Source organism: Pithys albifrons, chromosome 32 (genome assembly GCF_047495875.1).
Source record: "Pithys albifrons albifrons isolate INPA30051 chromosome 32, PitAlb_v1, whole genome shotgun sequence".
Lineage (NCBI taxonomy): Eukaryota > Metazoa > Chordata > Aves > Passeriformes > Thamnophilidae > Pithys > Pithys albifrons.
The window spans coordinates 358,696-378,732 of NC_092489.1; the positions used below are offsets into that span (position 1 = coordinate 358,696).

The 20,037-nt window shown below is 51.7% G+C and overlaps 1 protein-coding gene across 1 annotated transcript in view; it reads right to left on the bottom strand.

Moving 5' to 3' along the window:
* Window positions 1-371: 371 nt before the first annotated feature.
* The window catches only part of LOC139684145 (uncharacterized), a 1,342,464-nt gene continuing 1,322,798 nt past the window's right edge, over window positions 372-20,037 (bottom strand). Inside the window, 1 exon segment of the mRNA XM_071579746.1 lies at window positions 372-1,685. Coding sequence (XP_071435847.1) covers window positions 1,175-1,685 — 511 coding nt within the window. The 3' untranslated portion in view covers window positions 372-1,174.

The following is a 20,037-nucleotide window of genomic DNA, read 5'->3' on the forward strand; positions in this document are numbered from 1 at the left end:
AAACTCTCCCAAATCCCCACAGAATCCTGAAATCTTCCTGAATATTTCTTTGAACCCCAAATTCCTGCTCCAATTCTGAGGAGAATGGTAGAAATTTAGATGTCTTTGTTCAATTTCTTTATTTTAATCCCAATTTCAGGTGATTCTAAGGGATGAAAATGGATCAAATAAAATGAAAAAACCAAAATGAACCATGTGAATGTGCATGGGGTTGGGTTGGGTGGCCCACAGAGAGGCAGAGCCACAGAGAATTGGAATTATGGAATTATTGAGTTTAGAAAAGTTCTGAAACACCATTCAGGATTCCTTCAGGCCACAAGACAAACTAAGGGTGTGGAGCAGGGGAGATGTTTAGGGTAAAAAGTCAGCAAATCCCCCTTCCCAATGAATTTCCCACTTCAGTCTGTCTTCCCATATGTGATGGCTTTGATGTGGCAAAATCCAAGTAATCATTTCAGAGGAAAAGTCTCCCCTTCTGTCCCCCAAAAACCAAGACACAGAACATAGTTCAGCAGAATATGGTATATGGAACAGAAAATAAAATAGAAACCAAATAAAATACAAACCACACACTAAGAATAAAAGGTAGCAAGAACAAACAGGAAATAAATTTCAACTTCCCCAGTATCTTCGTCTCCCCCAAGGAGCTCTGCAATGCCAAGAAACGCTTTGCTCATCCGGCAAGAAGAAGAAGGAAAATCCCTCCTCCCTCTCTTCTTCTATCTGAGATGATGTCAGAATATGGGATGCAATAGAGTTGGCCAGTAGGAGTCAGCTGATTGTCCAAGGCCTTGCTCTAAAAACTACAGCCTTAATCTGGGCCTAACTAAACCCATGACACCATGGATGTTCCTCCCCCTGGGTTAATTCAAGTGCCCACGGAGAACCAGGAGGATGTGGAGACCACCAGCCAGGGGTCTTCAGAATGTGGGTCACAAGGAATGTGGGTGATAGAGATGGAGCAGCAGATGAAGCTTTTCCCACAGTCGGGGCACTCGTGGGGCTTCCCTCACTGGTGGGTCCGTTGGTGTTTGGTCAATGCAGAGCTGCTGGTGAAGCTCTTCCCACACTCGTCACAGTCATAAGGCCTCTCCCCAGTGTGGATACGCCGGTGGGTGATGAGGACGGATTTATTTTTGACTCTCTTCCCGCAGTCGGTGCAGCAAAAGGGCCTCTAGTCCGTGTGTGTGCGCTGATGTTTGAGGAGAATTGAGCTGGTCTGAAATCTCTTCCCACACTCGGAACATTCAAAGGGCCTTTCCCCAGTGTGGGTCATCCGATGGATGATGAGCTCATAGTTACGGATGAAGGTTTTCCCACAGTCCCCACATTTGTGAGGCCTCTCCCCGGTGTGAAGCCGCCGATGGGTCATGAGGGTGGAGTTATGTTTGAATCTCTTCCCGCACTCGGTACAGCAGAAGGGCCTCTCGTCTGTGTGTGTGCGCTGATGCACGAGGAGATCTGAGCTGGTCCGACACCTCTTCCCACACTGGGAACACTCATAGGGCCGTTCCCCAGTGTGGATCATCTGGTGGCAGATCAGGGTGGAGCTCTGACTGAAGCCCTTCCCACATTCCCTACAGGTGTAGGGCCATTCCCCAGTGTGGATGTGCTGGTGGCGAATCAGGCTGGAGCTTCGGCTGAATCCCTTCCCACATTCCAAGCACTTGTAGCGCTTCTCCCTGCTCTGAAGCTGCTGCTGCAGCCCCACCTCAGAGCTCTGGTTGAAGCTCTGGCCATCTTTCCCACACTGGGTGGCTCTATCCTGTTCAGCGGACCCAAAACTCGGTTGAGAGCTTCTCCTCCTGAGGGATCTCCGTGTCTTTTTCTCCTCAGTGACTTCCTGCACTGTGGAGCTCTTCAAAGTGGCCTCTGCCACCAGGTTCTGCTGGGAGGATTTGTCCTCCGTGCTCCCCTTGCTCAGCTCGGGGCCTGGGGCAGGAAGGAACAAGGACACTCAGGGCATTTGCCTCCGGCCCACAGGGAAGGCCAAGGACATCTCCCCAAACCCGGCCCCGGCAGGACGGCATCGGCAGCGGGGTTGTCCTGCAGCCTGGGCCATGCTGGGCTGGAAGATGCAGCACAAGAGAGGGGCAAAGGGGCACTGACTCCCTCCTCACCTGCCTGGAGGTCCCGGGGCATCTTCCTCTTCCTCGCAGCCTCCTCCTCCACCTGGCCAAGCTTTGGAAAGGAGAAATCCTGGTATTTTGGGGGAAAAAAGAAGGTGTGAGCACAATGGGTTGGGGGTTCCTCTTGCCCCAATCCATCTCTAGAAATCACTGGGCTCCTCGTGGCCTAAAAAACCTCTAAAACAACAAAGTTCAGCCCAAAAAACACTCCCAGAAGTTTTTTGTCTTTGGCCTCTCTTCTTTGGGGTTCTGGGTGTCCCTCCTGTCCTGGCTGTTGGGGGTCTCCTGTGTACTGGGGGTTCTGCTTCTCAAGGGTCCCCACCCTCTCCAGGCTGCCGGGGGTCCAGGACCCCCCTACCTGCCCATTCCTGGTTTTCCAGCCCCCAAACCCCCATTTCTTTGACTACAGGATCCCTATGATCCCCCTTTCCCACACATCCCACATCTCTCAGAATCCACACTCCCTTTTCCTTTAACCTGACACCCCCTGGACTCCTCTTTCTGTGTACAGGGACCCCCTGCACCCCCCAATAATCTTTCCCCACCTCCAGTCCTGCTTTTTCTTCATCTTGAGCCCCTCCTGTTCCCACATTCCCAGGCACCGGGGAGCCCTTGCACCCCCTTATCCTGCACCAATATCCACCTGCACCCCCTTTCCTTGGCATCCCACCTTTTGCAGTCCCCACACCCCTCTTTTTCTTGACTCTGGGACCCCCCCTCCTGCATTTCCCAGACCACAGACTCTCCCCTTTATGGGGCACTGGGAATTCATTTGAACCCCTTTTTCTGGCTATCCTGGGTGCCCTTACCCCATGAGTCCCTTTGTTCGACATGAGGGACCCCTGAAACCCCTTTCCTGAGCACAGAGTCTCCCTGGACCCCCCATTCCACTTCTCCAAGCCCCTACAGCCCACATTCCTTGGCCCTGTGACCCCCTGAAAATTCCAACCCCCCTGCACCCACAAGATTCATGCAAAACATCAAGAGTCAGCCAAAAAAAGCTCTGCCAGGAGTTCCCCCTCTCTGGTCTCTCCACTCTGGGGTTTGGGAGGGCTCCCCTGTTCAGGCTCTGGGGGTCCCATGTGTACTGGGAGGTCCCCTCCCCAACCTGCCAATGAAGGGCCTGACACAGGCACACCAACCCCACCAAGGGGGGTCCCCGCATCCCCCCGCCCACCAAGGGGCTCTGCCAGGAACCAACACTGGGACACCCAAAAACACCACCCTGGTACCCCAATAGCCCCCAAGGGGCATTCCCAGCTCAGCTTTGGGGTTGCTCAAACCCCAACCATCCCTCGAACACAAACCAAACCCCCAGAGCCCCTCCAGGCTATTCGGGGCTCGGCTCGGGGGTCCCGCAGCACTTTGTCGGGGCCCTTTGCTGTCCCTGTGTGCAGCTCTGGCCCCGCCCCACGGCAGCCCCAGCGCGGGCTCCAAGGAGCGGCACATCCTGGTGCCCTCAGGGGCTTTGTCCGGGCCCATCCCGGCTCTCGTGTTCCCTGACACAGCCCTTATGGCCCTTGGTGGGGCAGCGGGGGCACTGTGGAGTTTGGAGGTCCCTTCTCTTTCCCTGTTCTCCTGCTGACTTGAAACCTCCTCGTGTGCACTCGGAGCACCAGAAGAGGAAAAGGAGGAGCGTGGCTGTCACCTGCCCTTCTCCTGGTGATCTTCCTGGGTCGGCCCCGCTCCCTCCATCAGCAGGGGAGGCCCAGCGGGGCAGACAGAGCAGTTTTGGGAGGCGTTGTGAGCAACGGGCTTTTGAGAGAACAGGTCTACCCATCCGCCGGCGCTGCCAGGTCTGCCCGTGGAGGGGCAGAGAAGGGAGGGGGGACCCTCGAGTGAAAGAGAAGGTGTGCCAGAGACAGCAGGTCTACCCAGGGGACCGGGAGAGAACAGGTCTACCCATCAGACATAGAACGGGACTACCTGGCGGTCTCAGGGAGAACAGGTCTACCCAGGGAACCGAAATGGAACAGGTCTACCCATCACCCTGAGAGAGAACAGGTCTACCCACCCACCCTAATACATGTGGGTCTCTCGGCATCCCAGACAGGGGGGGACCCTGAACCCCAAACTGAAAAGACCAGAAGAGGGGAACTTCTGGGAGGGGTTTTTTGGGTTAATTTCCATATTTTGAAATGAGTTTTGGATGAATCTTGATGTCTTGCAAGTTTGAGGTTGATGAGGGCTGTTTTTGGCCTGACTCTCAGTAGTTTGGAGCTTATTATGGACACCAGATGCCTGGTGACCTCTGGAGATGGGGAGCAGAGATGGGTGATAGTGGAGCTGGGGGATAGTGGAGCTTCTCCTCTGACTTTCTGCTTAGGGTGGTGATTCCAAAGGCACTTTTCTCTACAGGTTGCTGAGGGTGCCCCCTCTCTGGAATCCCTGTTTTGGGGTCCCAGGGGGTTCCCAAGCACCCACAGCACAGGGTCAGGGGCAAAAGTACCCCTGGGACCCTCAGGAGTCCTGAGTGGGACCCTGAAGAGAGGGGAATCCCAGAAGCCCAAAGGGGTCAGATCACGGAGTCAGACCCCTGAAATTCCCGGGATCTCCAGCAGCCTGGAAAAGGAAGAACCCCAGACAGGGGACCCCAAAACATAAGGCACCCCCAACAGCCTGCCAGCGGGGACCCCCAGAGCCCCAAAGTGGAGAGACCACAGAGAGCAAATTTTTGTGAGGGTTTTTGGGAGGTGAATCTTGGTGGTTGGAATTGCTTTCATCTTAATTTCATATTTTAGAGGGGGTTTTAGTCAAATTTTGATGGTTTGTGGTTTTAGGAGATTTGTGCCAGGCACCTCCATGTGGGGGAATGGGAGGATCCCAGGAGTTTCCACCATCCAGGGAGGCTCCTCAAGCAAAGCCCCTTTGGGGCTTGTTCCCCCAACTGTGCTCACCCCTCACTCGCTCACACCATTCCCTTTTCCAAGAGCATCATCCCCAAATGGCCCCTTTCAGCTTCTAGGAAAAAAACCAATCAATAAATCCCATTTTCCTGCTTCTTAGGCCTGCCCATGTGTCTCACTCAGCTTCAGTTCTCCCTCTTTCAGTTGTCATTTTGAGATCCCAGTTTTGGAGACCTGGCGTGGTTTGGGGGGTCTGGGAGGCTTTTGAGGGGCCCTGGGGTGGTTTTGCAGGGTCTGGGGAGAGTTTGGGGGTTCTGGTAGGCAGTTCAGGGGAATCTGGGGTGGTTTGGGAATGTCTGGAAGTAGCCTGGGGGTCCTGGATTGGTTTGGAGAGAGTGGGAGAGAATGGAGGGGGGGGGGGGGGGGGGGCGGCTCAATGTGGTTTGGGGGTCCTGGCGGTCTTTAGGGGGTTGGGGGGATGTCTGGGTAGGAGTCTGGGGGGAGGTTGAGGGAATTTAGGGAGGGTTATGTGTCCTAGAAGGGGGTTTAGTGGGTCCTGCCATGCTTTGGGGGTCTGGGAGAGAGTTTAGGGCAGTTCTGGGGGTAGTTCAGGGATTCCTGGGCAGTTTAGACTGTCTGGCTGAGGTTTGGGATTCTGGGAAGGGGATTTAAGGTAGTTCGGTGGTTCCTGGGTATTTCAGACGGTCTGGGAAAGGATTGGTGGTCTGGGAGGGGGTTTGGGGGGTCTCTGGAGTGTCTGAGGGTCCCAGAGTGTTTCAGAAGCTCGGGAGAGACCAGGTGCGGAATTTGGGGCATCCTGGGGGGATCCAGAGACTTTTGGGGGTCCCGGGTGGGCGGTTTGGGGCTCTCAACAGTATTTTCGGGGGGGATTTGGGGCGTTCTGAGGCGCATCCCGGGGTGGGGGGAGGGGCTTACCCGGCTTCTTCACCTTCACGGCCAAAACGGCCCCGGCGGGGTCCCGGGCGTCTGTGAGGGGCGGGCGGGTCAGGAGGGACCCCCTAAACCCGCCCTGAGTCCTCCAAATGCCCCCCAAATGCTCCCAAAATTTTCCGAAATCCCCCCAAGCTCGCCGCCATTGCTCAACTCTCCCGGCAGCGCCCTCGAGTCCCGCCCTTTGCCTGAGCCGCCTCTGATTGGTTTCCTGGCGTGCCCGTCTCGGCTCGCAGCCAATCATCGTTCAGAAATGCAGCACGCGGTGACGGCGCAGGAAGACCCGCGCCATTTTGAGCCTGTCCCGTACTACAACTCCCGTCATACACCGCGGCCCGTTCTGGCCAATCACAGGTGGGACATCAACTCCCGTCTCCCCCGCGCCCAATCGGGTCGGTCCCAGCCGGTTTGCGGCCCCCCAAGTGCCCCCGGACCCCAAACTGCCCCAGAAGTGCCCCCGGATCCCAAACTGCCCCAGAAGTGCCCCCCGGACCCCAAACTGCGCTTGAAGTGCCCTCGGCCCCAAACTGCCCCAGAAGTGCCCCCCGGAAGCCAAAATGCCCCAGAAGTGCCCCCTGGACCCCAAACTGCCCCAGAAGTGCCCCAGGACCCCAAACTCCCCCAGAAGTGCCCCCCGAACCCCAAACTACCCCAGAAGTTCCCCCAGAACCCTCAAGTCCTCCCCCAATACCCACTCAGGACCCTCAAATCTCCTCCCCGAACCCCTCAGTGCCCCCCAAGTTTATCCAGGACTCACAAGTGTCCCCTGAAAGACTCTTTGAACTCCCACATTCCATCCTCAGACCCCTCAAGTATCCCCCCAGTGCTCATGAATTCCCTCCCAGACACCCATGACACCCCCAAGTGCCCCCCAACTGACCCTCAGATCCCAATTCTACCCCAATCCCTCCAAAAAACCCCAGCCCCCCCTTCCCATGAGACCCTTTTCCAGGATTTGGGGCTCCAAAGGGGGCACTTGAGGGCCCAGGAGGGATTTGGGGGCACTTTGGGGGACTGGTCAGTTGAGGCAGGGATTTCGGGCCGGATTTACGATGTGGAGTGGGATTAAGGGAATTTTGGGTGGGATTCCAGGAATTTAAAGTAGAATTCAGTGGATTTTAAACAAAATTAGAAGAGGGTGGGTGGAATTAAATGAATTTCGGGTGGAATTAAATAATCTCTATGTGAAATTAAGGGGGTTTTTGTTTGGGGTAGATTTAGGGATATTTGGGGTAGAAATAAAAAAGTTAGATGGAATTAGGAAGTTTTGAGGTGGAAATAGGGAGATTTGGAGAATTTTAGGACGAATTAAAGTAATTTGGGGTGAAATAAATGGTATTGGGGAGATTTAAAATTTATTAAGGGAGTTCTGGGTGAAATTAATGGGGATCTTCAGTAAAATTAAGGGGATTTGGAATGAAACTGAAAATTTGGGGTGAAATGAGATCAATTTTATGTGAGGGAATTTCCAGTGGAATTCAGGAGATTTGTGGTAAAATCTCAGGATTTTGATGCATTTATGGGGGTTTGAGGTGGAATTAAGGCAACTTTGAGTACAACCAGTGTGGTGTGAGGTGAAAGTCAGGGGAGGTTTCAGTGGAATTAAAGGAATTTTGAGAGGAGTTACAAGACTTTGAGGGGGATCTTGGGGTTTTGGGGGAAAACTGGAGGTACTTTGGGTGAAATTCTGGGGAATCTAGAAGACACTAAGGGACTTTTGAATGGAATGAAGGGATTTGGGAAGGAACCAGGAGGCTTGATGGCACCATAAGAGATGATGGGACAGAGCAGGTGAGATTTTTTTGGGGTGCGAAATCCATAAATCCGCTTTTCCCAATGAATTCCCAAAGTCTGTGTCCTGATGGATGTTCCCCCACATGCACTCACCCAAGTGCCCCCAGGGAACCAGGAGGGTGTGGAGACTTCCAGCCAGGTGTGTTCCCAATGTGGGTCACTGAGAATGTGGGTCACAAGGTTGTTCCCAATGTGAATCCCAGGGAATGTGGGTCACCAGGTTGTTCCCAATGTTCCAGGTTCAGGAGGATTCCCTGCACAAAATAAAAGACACTAAAACACAGCTGAGGTAGCAAAGCAAATTTCTTGGTGAGCAAAGCCAATGGATCCTGTTCCTTGGCACACAAACAGCACATCCCCAGCCCTGCAATCTCCCCAAGCCGATGGATCCTGTTCCTTGGCACACAAACAGCACATCCCCAGCCCTGCAATCTCCCCAAGCCAATGGATCCTGTTCCTTGGCACACAAACAGCACATCCCCAGCCCTGCAATCTCCCCAGGCCAATGGATCCTGTTCCTTGGCACACAAACAGCACATCCCCACCCCTGCAATCTCCCCAGCCCGTGGGGCAGGAGCAGCAGGTGCAGCGGTACTGGCGGCAGGGCAGGCAGGCAGTGCCCCTTCAGGACGTGCCCTGCACCAAACCAGGCCCAGATGGGCCTCCTCACCCCCAGCCCAGCCCACCCCTCCTGGCTCCTCTCTCTGCAGCGCAGCTTTGCCAGCTGCAGCACCAGCCCCTGCGTGCCCATCGCACCAGCCCAGGCTGCAGCGCTCAAGGGGCTGACTCCGGGACAACAACGGCTCTGCCCGTCATTCTTCCTGGGGCACAGCCCAAGCTTTCAACACTTCAGCTCACACTGATGGCTCTTTCTCCAGACCTCAGTTCTCCACAGGCAAACTCTGCACTGTTTTCTCACACCACATCAACGAGCACAACCACAGACCAAACATGACAGGCCCAGACATGACTCTGGTCCCTAACACAAAACCTCCTCAGAATAAAAACCTTCCTCTGCTTCTGGGGATTTGGAGGATAAGGCTTAGCCACAGTCTGTTCTATTTGCATGTATTACAGTTTGTCACATGATTATGGAGCACAAACTCAGGCTGGGTGGAGAATGGATTGAGAGCAGCCCCAAAGAGGAGAAGGACTTGGGGCTGGTGATGGATGAGAAGCTCAGGCAGCCCTGCCTGGCTGGGCAGGGAAGCCACTGGCAAGAGCCCAGTGCTCCCTGAGCATCCCAGCACAGGCAGTGTCTCCTCTGGGCCAACGAGGGGGTGGGAGAGGGGTCTGCGGAAGTGTCAGAGCCCAGAGGGAGCCCCCAGCAAAGACCAGATGGTGTAAATCCAGTGTGCTGGTTGGACCTGCTGGCAGCTGTCTGTCTCTCACTGAGAACTCACTGGGCTCTCCCTCATTCAATCTCCTTTCAGAATGGGATTTAGGGAACAGACCTGAAGCCTCCCTGCAGGGTCCCCTTTACTCCTGCAGCCCCTGACAATGCAGGTGTGACAATGATGGGCTGAGCAGCATTTTCAGGCTCCCATGAAACCACAAGCAGATACATCTAAAATAGGCAGTGCACAAAGACATTTCTGGAACAGATCTGATTCTTTTTACTAAAAATTTATGCTGTATAATTCCATTTCTTATTTTTCCACCTGATTTATATCTGTAAAATTGCAATTTCCGCTTTTGATCTGTGCCACCCACACTGCATTTGTGACAGTGAACTCAGAGTTTAGTCTCAGCTGTAGCCATCAGCAGACATTGCAATGCCCCCCAGCCCCTGAGCACTAAGGCAAGGAGAGTTAGGGCCATCCAGGCCTCATTTGCAGCACTCAAACACAGCCCTGTTACTGGTGATCTTGAAATAGAATAAAATTCCAGAGGCCCTCTCAGAAAATGCCTCTGTAGTGTCAAATAAAATTAGATTATCCACCCTCCCCTCCTGGATGGATCTCTGGCCAACAGTTCCTTCCCACTCCTGTGCTGGTTGCTCCTGACTGACCTTGTTGTCAGGTCCTAAACAGGTCTTTTCAAGGGTTCCTTATTTAGAAACTACACCCTCACACCTTTGTTTTCCCCAGAGATGTGTGAGAAAGGGCCGTGCTGGTGCCAGTCAGGGCAGGGCTGAACACTGGGGTGACTTGGCAGCTCCCTCTGCACCGTCTGTGCCACCTGCATTCCTTGGAGAAATATTTCTGCCCAAATGGAACACAACAGTGGCCTGTTGGACACGCTGCCCCCAAAGGGGGAACTCTGAACATTTGGAATAAAACAATGAGCCCTCCCAAGAACCAAGCAAAACTTGGAGCTGTTTCCTAAATTCGTCATGTGTGGTGTCCCCAGTTGTGTCTCTGGGCAGCTCTGCAAGGGCTGCTTTGTGCAGGGCAGCCGTGGGGGCCCTTTGCCCACGGGCAGCGCTGCACTCGGGGGGTCGGGGCTTTGGTTCTTTGGTGTCCAGGGGCCACTGGGAGTCACTGAGACATGGTGGGGATGGTGGGCAGGGCTGGCAGGGACAGGGTGTGGTGCCTGTGACACACAAGGGCAGTATCCCCACGGGGCAGATCTGCAGGGGCAGATCTGCAGGGCCAGCAGGCCCTGCTGCCCCAGCACAGCCTGTGCTGTGGGTGGGTGCACACAGGGAGGGGCTGGTTTGTGGCTGGTTGGGGTTCCCCTTATTCCCACACAACCATGAGTGTCCCTCTGGTTGATATTTAAATTTTTTTTGAGCACTGGAAACTCCTCCTGGACATAGCAAAAACAGAATCCCTGGGTATTTGCAAGCACCATCAGGATGGAGAGAGGGACCTGCAGCAGCTCAGACCCCGAACCCACATCAATCATCCCCTGCTTGCAGCTCTGTCCTCCTGCCTATCAGGGATTGCCACTGCCAAGGAGCTGCTCCCTGCTGGAAATACAGGGGGAATCTGCTCCAGCCCCTTCCTGGAGCTGGGCTCTCATGGACTTGGGGCAGTTTTACCATGGACTCAGGGAGGTTTATATCTTTTGGATAACTCACCTTGTCCCTGCAGCAGCCACACCACGATGCCCACCAGGACCAGTGGCCCAAGCCCTCCAGCTCCGAACAGAGCCCAGAGCCAGTGAGGACCTGCAATGGGACCATCCTGGGAGCAAGGGAGGGACAAGGCAGCTCTTCTTCTGTGCTCCCTGCTCTGTTTTTAATACTCTGCCTCAGCTGCAGGTCCCCCACATCCCTCTGCTCAGCGAGGAAACCTCCCAAGGCTCTCTGGGAGCCCAGAAAACCCACAAGGTGCCTCTTTGTTCACTTGTTCCAGCAAAGCTGCAGAGCCTCAGAGCTCAGTCCCTCCCTCTCCTGCCCTGAGCTGCACCCAGAGGTGTCCTGGGGATGGGGGGACCCCCAAGCCAAGCCCTGGGGATATCTGGAGTGGTCCCAGAGGGGGCTGCAGGGCCCCCCAGCCCTGCTGAGCAGGTGAAGCCCTGCACGGTGTCTGTGGGCACTGGCTGTATTTTCCATCTTTCCCAAGGAAATGGGGTGAGAAGAACAAAACCTGCTGGTGCCAACACTGTGCCCCAGGCTGGGGGTGGGCAGCAAACCCTCTGGAGGGCAAAGCATTGGGTTGTGGCCACCAGCAGCTCAGGAAAAGGCACACAAGGTCCTTTTCTTGCCCAGGATTTCCTGAATGGAAGGGATCCAGCCCCATCAGGGACATTGGCCCCTCCAAACCCGTCCCCCCAAGCAGAGCCCCCCTGGGATGGGGCAGAGGGGCCGAGGGACGTCACTCACCGGGGCCCCTCCGGGGCATAGCAGGACTGGCACAGATGGTGGTCAGTGCCCTATCTCTGCCCTCGGGACATTGGGATCCGGGATAACGGAGGGTTTGGCCCCTCTGGAGCAGGAGCAGAGCCCGGCAGGGGGGTGGGCTCGTGTCCCTCCAGGCTCTGAGTCGCTGTCCATGTGTCACCGCGGCCGCAGGAGCCACAAAGAGCCACTGCCGAGGGTGAAGCTGCTCCGAGGGGTGTGAAGGGGCTGTGGGGGCAGAGGAAGGTGCTGAAAGGGCTCCTGGAGGTACATCCCCCACCTCCTTCTCCTCCTGCTCTTCTTCCTCTTCCCTTTCACTGCCATGCACTAATATAGATACTATGTTGTAAATTAAATATATATTATGTATTTTTCTACATTATATATAAATAATTATTATTACTAAAATAGTGATATTACATTGGAATATTGATAAAATAATATCTTAAATAATATTTAAATTCCAATTATTTGGTTAGATTTTCATTTACAAATTTTAATTTATTCATATATTTTACTATATCTTAAATAATAGTTTGATTCTCTTTAATTGATTACATTCTGTTGCATAATTTGTATTGTTTTTATTTAGGTTTTTGTATGTTTTATTTATTTATATGTATTAGAATATAATCTAATATTTTAATTTCAATTTTTGGTTATATTTTCATTGTATATTTTTAATTGTGAATGTATTTATTTGTTTCTATATTCTATGCATTTCTATAGAATAAAATATTACCTAAAACACTAGTTTAGTTTCAATTATTTGGATATAATTTCATTGCATAATTTATTTTTTTCCCCCTTATTTATATAGATTTTATATATTTTTAAAATTTATTACCTTCTTTCACATTTTAACGAAATCTATAATTATTTTAGTTGCTACTTATGAAAACTATTTGTATTAAATTATTCTTTATTAAATTGTTCTTCATTAATTATCATCCCCCTGTGCCCTGTGACCCCCATGTGCCACAGAACCGACCCCACTGTGCCCTGTGCCCCCAGCCCTTGCTCTGCAGAGCGTTGCCAGAGGAACAGGAAACCTTTGCACAGACCCCAAAAACTCAGGGAGAGGGATCAGGGCACAAAATGGGGCTAAATATATATATATATATATCTATATCTATCTATCTATCTATCTATCTATCTATCTATCTAGGAGTTAAGATTAGTTATCCTTCTTGTATTAAAGTTCTTTTTCTTTAAATTTGATAAAGAGTGGCAGGATTATTGTGGAGGACGCCCCCTCCCCCAATTGTGGGTAAACATTTTGGTTTTTCCCCTCGAACCAAGACAGGGATGGTGTCTCACACCTGTAATGGACCAATGGAAAAAGATAATTTAGGGACTCATTTCCACAGTTTTCTTCTGTGACAGGAAGAAAACTCAAAAATAAGAGTGTTCTGTCTCAGGTTGTTCCAACCATGAGAAGGTCGAGGGTGTAAATATTAATTAGGATTAATCAATTCTCCAGCTGCACAAGTCACACTCTCCTTACAAGCAGGAGAAAGAAACCTCAGTGGGTAAAAGCTGGTGCATGAACTGTAATTTTAGACTTGGAGTCTGAAAAGTTCTTTCTATCCCAGAAAATGTGACCAGCTGAGGGTGTGGATATCACTGGCTGCTCCAAGTTATTCCCCCAGTCCCACATCAATATTGAAAAGAATTAAATTAAAAAAGTTCTGTTACAATCCAGGTCCTGACAAAACTTCCCCATGCAAAGCTTTTTGATTCTCAAAGCTGATAGAAAATGGGAGATTTATGTTGCATTATTGGCAAGTCCATGTGTTGGTTTCCTGGGCAAACCTGGGACTTTCTGCTCCTCTGGTGCTGCTCTGCCCTCAGCCCTGGGCTTGGTGACCAAAGCAGTGAAGTACCAAGGGAGATCAAACTGCTGAGCTGAGGGACTCCAGATTTTGCTGGGACTTGTCCCAAAGATCTCAAGGAGAGTTAAGGAATAGTCATTTCCCAGATAAATTTGGGGCACCACATTTTTTGTTAAATATTGGTGTCAATGTTTTCAATACCTGTATAAATACCAAACTATTTTTAAATTGCTCTCAGCAGTCAAAAAGTCAATTCTATAAATTAATTTTTCTGTATTATTATATGATTTATAATAGTATTTTACAATATTACTATAAATATATATTATTATAATTGCACATCAGCATTCACACTAATACATCACTAAGAGAAAACCTTTTGCATTGAGAAAAAATACTATTTCTTTTTTGCATTTTTTTTTCTCTTCCTGAAGTCCTTTTTATTCAGTCTATTCAGTCACTATTTTTTTTCCCCACCAGACTCTTAAATATTTTATTTTGAAGGACTTATTTTCTTTTATCCACTGTTTTTGTCACCCCCCACATGTGTAATGACATTATTTTCCTTATTTGCTAATTCTTTTCAGATGTAAGTAAAGCTCAGTGCAATTTTCAGTCAGTTCAAGGCCGCCTAAACCATATAATGAGAGCTATTCTGAGGGAATTGCCTTTAAAATTGTGTATTTTTGCTGAAAAATTAGTTCATTGTTAATTACTTTCAAATTCCTTGACCAGTTGTTCCAGGGAGGGTTCATGGGGATTCCAGGGTTAAACCAGACACCGTTTAAAATTCAAGTTACAAACCTGTCTCAGTGTACACAAGATGTGTCTCCTTCAAGGCCGAAGTCTAAGTTATAAGTTGTTGTTTTCCATAACTTGGCAGGTGGCAAGGCCAGACACGGATCAAAAATAATGGCATCTCATCACACCTGAATACACAGGGGTCACCCTGTGCAGGCTCCCCTTTCTCCAGGCCCCTATTTCAGGGTGCTGGGGCTCCTGGGGCTCCCCCTTTTCCACACTGCCGCCTCTCCAGGCTGCAGGAGGTCTCCCAGCTCAGCTATCGCCCCTCTGGTCCCCACCCCTACAAGTCACCAGGCATCTGGTGTCCATGAAAAGCTGTAAAACACCGAGATTCAGGCAAAAAAACCCCTTACAAATATCAAAACTGCAAAGCATCAAGATTCAGGCAAAACCCACTTCCAAATATGTAGATTAAGCCAAAAAATCCGTCCCAGAAGTTCCCGTTCTCTGGTCTTTTCAATTTGGAGTTCGGGGTTCCACCCTGTCTGAGCTGCCGGGGTCCCACGTGCATTAGGACGGGCAGGAAGATGTTCTGTCTCCCAGTCCGGCGGGTAGACGTGTTGTCCCTCAGCACGACGCCACCCAGTGCTCCCAATCCTGCTGTGTTCGCCCTGCTCGCCGCGCCCTGCGAATGAGGAAGGGGGGAGGGGCGGGGGGCGGGGCCGAGCCTGGAACACCCCCGGGACAAGAGGAGGGGACAGCCATGCTCCTCCTTTTCCTCTTCCTCCTCTGGAGTTCCATCTGCACCCGAAGAAGTCTCCGGTGAGCGGGAGAACAGGGTGGGAAAGAGAAGGGGCCCCCAAACTCCACAGTGCCCCCGCTGCCCCCCCAAGGGCCATAAGGGCTGTGCCATGGAACACGAGAGCCGGGATGGGCCCGGACAAAGCCCCCAAGGGCACCAGGATGTGCCGCTCCTTGGAGCCGCGCTGGGGCTGCCGCGGGGCGGGGCCGGAGCTGCACACAGAGACGGCAAAGGGCCCCGACAAAGTGCTGCGGGACCCCCGAGCCGAGCCCCGAATAGCCTGGGGGGGCTCTGGGGGATTGGTTTGTGTTCGGGGGGATGGTTGAGAGACCCCAAAGCTGAGCTGGGAATGCCCCTTGGGGGATATTTGGGGTCCTTGTAGGTGTATTTGCGTGTCCCAGTGTAGGGTCCTGCAAGAGCTCCTTGGTGGGTGGGGGGATGTGGGGACCCCCTTGGTGGGGTTGGTGTGCCTGGGTCAGGCCCTTCATTGACAGGTTGGGGAGGGGGCCTCCCAGTGCACGGGGGACCCCCAGCAGCCCGGACAAGGGAGCCCCCGCAAACCCCAAAGTGGAGAAACCCAGAGGGGGAATTCCTGAGAGGGATTTTTAGTGGCTGAGTCTTGGTGTTTTTGGCTGAATCTTGTGGGTGCAGGAGGGACACAGTGCTGGGGAAGGGGATTTCAGGGTAAAGCAGGGCCAAGGAAAGGAGTATGGGGGGTTGGAGGAGTGGGATGGGGAGTCCAGGAGTCCCCAATGTTGAAGAAAGGGGGTCATGAGGTAGGGACACCCAGAAAAGCTGGGAAAAGGGTTAAAATTGTCCCCCAATGTTCCAAACAGGGCAGAGTTTGTGGTCTGGAAATGCAAGAGTGGAGTTCTCAGTATTAAGAAAAAGAGGGGTGTGGGGGCTGGAGTAGGTGGGATGGCCAGGAAAGGGGGTGCAGGAGGGTATTGGTGCAGGATAAGGGGGTGCATGGGCATCCCCGTGCCTGGAAATGAGGGATCAGGAGGGTCCCAAGGTCAAGAAAAAGCCGGACTAGAGGTGGGAAGAGGTGGTTGGGGGTGCAGGTTGTGTCTGTGACCAGAAAAGTGAAGTCCAGGGGTTGGCAGGGTAAAGGAATAGGGAGTGTGGAATTTGGGAGAGACAGGATGGTGTTACAATCTGCTTAAATATTGCAGACATAGCTTGGGTTCAAAACGTTTTTCCCAACAAAGTTAAAACTCAATTTATATAACCTCTTAATTAAAAAAAATTATTTTATATATTTTTAGTTAAGGAGTTGCTAAAAAAATGCAGAGAGAGAGGGAAATAGGAACAGGTAGAAAAACACTAAGAGTACTTTTTAGAAGCAAAGAAAAAGTTTACCACCTGTCGCAGGTTTGGCCTAGCTGTTGCCAACCCTGGACTGGCCCCCCTTCTCCCCCCAGAACCTTCCCAGCAAAGGAAAGAAAAAAAAACTGAAAAGAAACGCACTCTAAAGAGACTGAACTGAATAAAAAGAATAAATTATATTTACTAACATTTACAAACCACACTGTATACACAATACTTAGGATCCCACTCCCCAGGGGAGAGGGGAAGGGAGAAAAAGGGGATTGATTAGCTGGAAAATAGGGAAGACACCAACCCAACCCAAAGAAACCGAATGAATCAAAACAAACACAATTAAAAACCTCAAGGAAGGGGAACAAGAATGAAACAATCTCACCCAGGACAGGAGAACCACCAGGGACCGGAGGGACCAGACTTCCACCACCTCCCTCCAACTCCTCAGCCAAGGACCGGAACAAAGGAACAACCACTCCCCCACTGCTACGTGGAAGACACGTGTGGAATACTTGTAACTTCCTTAGATACAATGGTTACTGGGGAAGCCATGGGTCAAACCATTACAACCACCAAACCCAACTTTTTCTGCCAAGTTTGTGTGTGTGTGTGTGTGTGTGTGTGTGTGTGTGTGTGTGTGTGTGTGTGTGTGTTTGAAGCGATGTTGTCTCTGTTCCTGCAGGCAGAGGTGTGGAATGCAGCTCTTGCAGTGCAGATGTGATGCTCAGTCTGTGCTGCTCTCCCTTGTGCAGCAGGGCTGCTCCTCGCTCTCTGCAGAGCTCTCAGGCTCCGCGGAGCTGTCGCTCACGGGCAGCAGCGGCGCAGCCACCCCAGGCTGAACAGGGCCAGGGCTGGGTTAGCAGGAGCAGAACTGACGCAGGGAGCAAGGCAGAGCTCAGCTTTCTCCTCAGTCTGCAGGGGCAGGCAGGCAAGCAGCGTGGGTGGGGAAGAAGGAGGGTAAGAAGGTGAGATGGGTGAGGCAGGGAGGAGGTGGGAGAGGTTCTTGGCTGTGGTTCTCTCTCTCCATTCTCCACACACCCTACGCACCGAAATTCCAAGGTGTTCTTTGGGAGTTTTTATAGAGCCCAAGAAACCTTAGACACTGTTTTTTACAGGTAGCTTGCAAATTTCTTAAAAGCAGGATATAGTTTTAGCTAAGTCATTACAACAAGAGGATGCTGGTGTGAGTTCTCATCAGGCAAGAAGTTTGGCTTAATTTGCTGCCATGACTTGCAGGAAGCTTGGGGAAAGGCTTTGGCAGGGTGTTTGTTTGTAAGAGAATTCTGTCTTTGTGTTGAACTGCTGACAGAAAATTCTTGGATAGGATGTTTATAACAGGGGAACAATGAGGGAATAATATTTCTTCCATTTCTCAGTTATTGGTGTATAACAGATGGGTGGGAAAGGGGGGTCAGGGGGTAGTTGGAGTCAAAGTAGGGGAATGTGGGGGTGAGGTTATGTGGAATGGCTGGGAATGGGGGCCTGAGGGTCCCTGGTGTCAAAGAAAAGGGGGATCCAGAGGCCGGGAGAGGTGGGATGGGCAGGAAAGGGGGGAAGGCGGATCCTGAAGTCAGAGAAAGGGGTGTCCGAGGTTGGAGAACAGGGACTAGCCACGAAGGGGGGTCCCAGAGCCCAGGAAAAGGAGGTGCAGAGGGATGCTAATACTAATAGGGAGGAGAAGGAGAAAACAATGGGATAGGGCTCCAAAGTGCTGATTTCCAAAGGTAGAAAAGTGGGGAGAGGGTGGGGAAGTGTCCCCAGGGAAAGGGATACCAGAGCAGATCTGCTGCTCAGGGTCAGAGCAGGGACTGGGAACAAGGATTTTGGGAATTCAGGGCAGTGGATGGGGGGTTTCCCTCCCCATGCTGCCCATCCTGTGCTTCCCAGAGCCCAGTCACTCTCAGTATGAGCCCAGCTGTTCCCAATATATCTCAGCTACCCAGAACAGAATCCAAGTTGGCCCAGTATGCCCCTAGTCTGTCCCACCATAGTCTCAGTGACGCCCAGTAGTGCCCAGTATAGACCCAACCATTTGACTTGCTCCCAGTTGCCCCATATGTGGTTTCAGTTTTCTGCTAGCATAGTCCCACTAACTCCCACTGTGGTCCCAGTCACCCCCAGTATGGTTCCAGTGACTTCAGTCTCTGCCAGTATGGTGTCAGGATGATCCCAGTTGCCCCCAGTCTGTGCCAGGAGTAGCCCAAAGCTCCTGCATCACATGGAGGACCCACCCAGAGGAGGGTCACTCCAAGTTCTGTGGCTGCAGGAAGAGCCATGAGGAGCCGAGGACCCCCAGAGCCACCCCAGGCAGTAGAATGTGGTCTCACAAGGCCTCCTGCTGCCCCTTGTGTCCTCCAGCTTGGGCCCAGCTCCTCCTAGTGTTATCCCAGTTGCCTTCAACATGGGCCCACTTGCTTCCAGTATCAGCCCAGTCTCATGCCATTAGCTCCAAGTGTGCTCCCAGATATTTTCCAGTCATTGCCGGTATGATCCGAGTCACTCCCAGATAGTCTCATTGTGACCCCAGTATGACTCCAGTGCTCCCAATATTACCCCAGTTCCCCCCACATGCTTCCAGTTGCTCCCTTTTACCCCTACTATGGTTCCACTCACTCCCAGTATATCCCAGTGGAGGGGTGGCTTTATATGTTAGAGAGTCTCTTGACTCTGTTGAACTTGAGGTCAGCAGTGACAAGGTTGAGTGTCTGTGGACCAGAATCAGGGGGAAGGCCAACAGGGCTGACATCCTTGTGGGTGTCTGTTACAGGCCACCCAACCAGGATGATGAAGGAGATGAATTATTCTCCAAGCTGCTGGCAGATGTCTCAAAATCTCCAGCCCTTGTTCTTGTGGGTGACTTGAACCTGCCAGATATCTGCTGGGAGCTCAACACAGCAGAGAAGAGGCAGTCTGCCTAAAAGGAGATTGTAGACAGGTGGGGATTGGTTTCTTTTCCCAGGCACTCAGCAATAGGACAAGAGGGCAGGGGCTTTAAGCTCTGCCAGGGCAGGTTTTAGGTTGATTATCAGGAAGAAGTTCTTCACAGAGAGAGTGCTCAGGCATTGGAATGGCCTGCCCAGGAAGGGGTTGGATTCTCCAACCCTGGAGGTATTTAAGGTGAGACTGGACGTGGCACTGAGTACCATGATCTGGTGATCAAAGTGGGGTTGGATTAAAGGTTGGACTTGATGATCTGGGAGGTCTTATCCAACCCAACTGATTCTGTGATTCTATGAGAACAGAGCAGGGATGGTGGCAAGGCCCTGTCTTGGCAGAGGCAGAGCACGGGCCCAAGGGGAAGAGCAAAAGAGACAGAAGCTCCACCTTCCTCTCTTTTATACTTCTTGATGCTTCCTGATAATGTCAGGTGATATGAAATACCTCTGTGGTTGCTCAAGTCAGGTGATGTTTGTCTCTTCTAATCTCTGTCACATCCTCTGGGCCTGATGAATTGAGGCCTGGCTTAAACTAAAGCTAAAACTACCACACCCCATTCCATTCTATTCTCAAGCTCCATTTCTATGATGGTTCGGGATAGATTTTACACACTGAGAAATGACTTAACAAAATTCCAGGGATCTTGCTTTCAACTGGCCACATCCTGGGACTGAGAAGATCTCCTCAAATAATATTTTGGGTATCACTGGAGTCCTCAGGGTGCTGGAACCCATGGAGGATCTGCAGCTTTGTCCCAGATGGGTCATCAATAATTGTCACCAAAAGTCATCAGGAAGAAATGAGACCCTCCAAGCCCCTCCGTGGAGTGTCTGTGACTCAGACACTCCTTTATTCTGGGCAGAGACAGGGAGAGAATCTCTCCATTTCC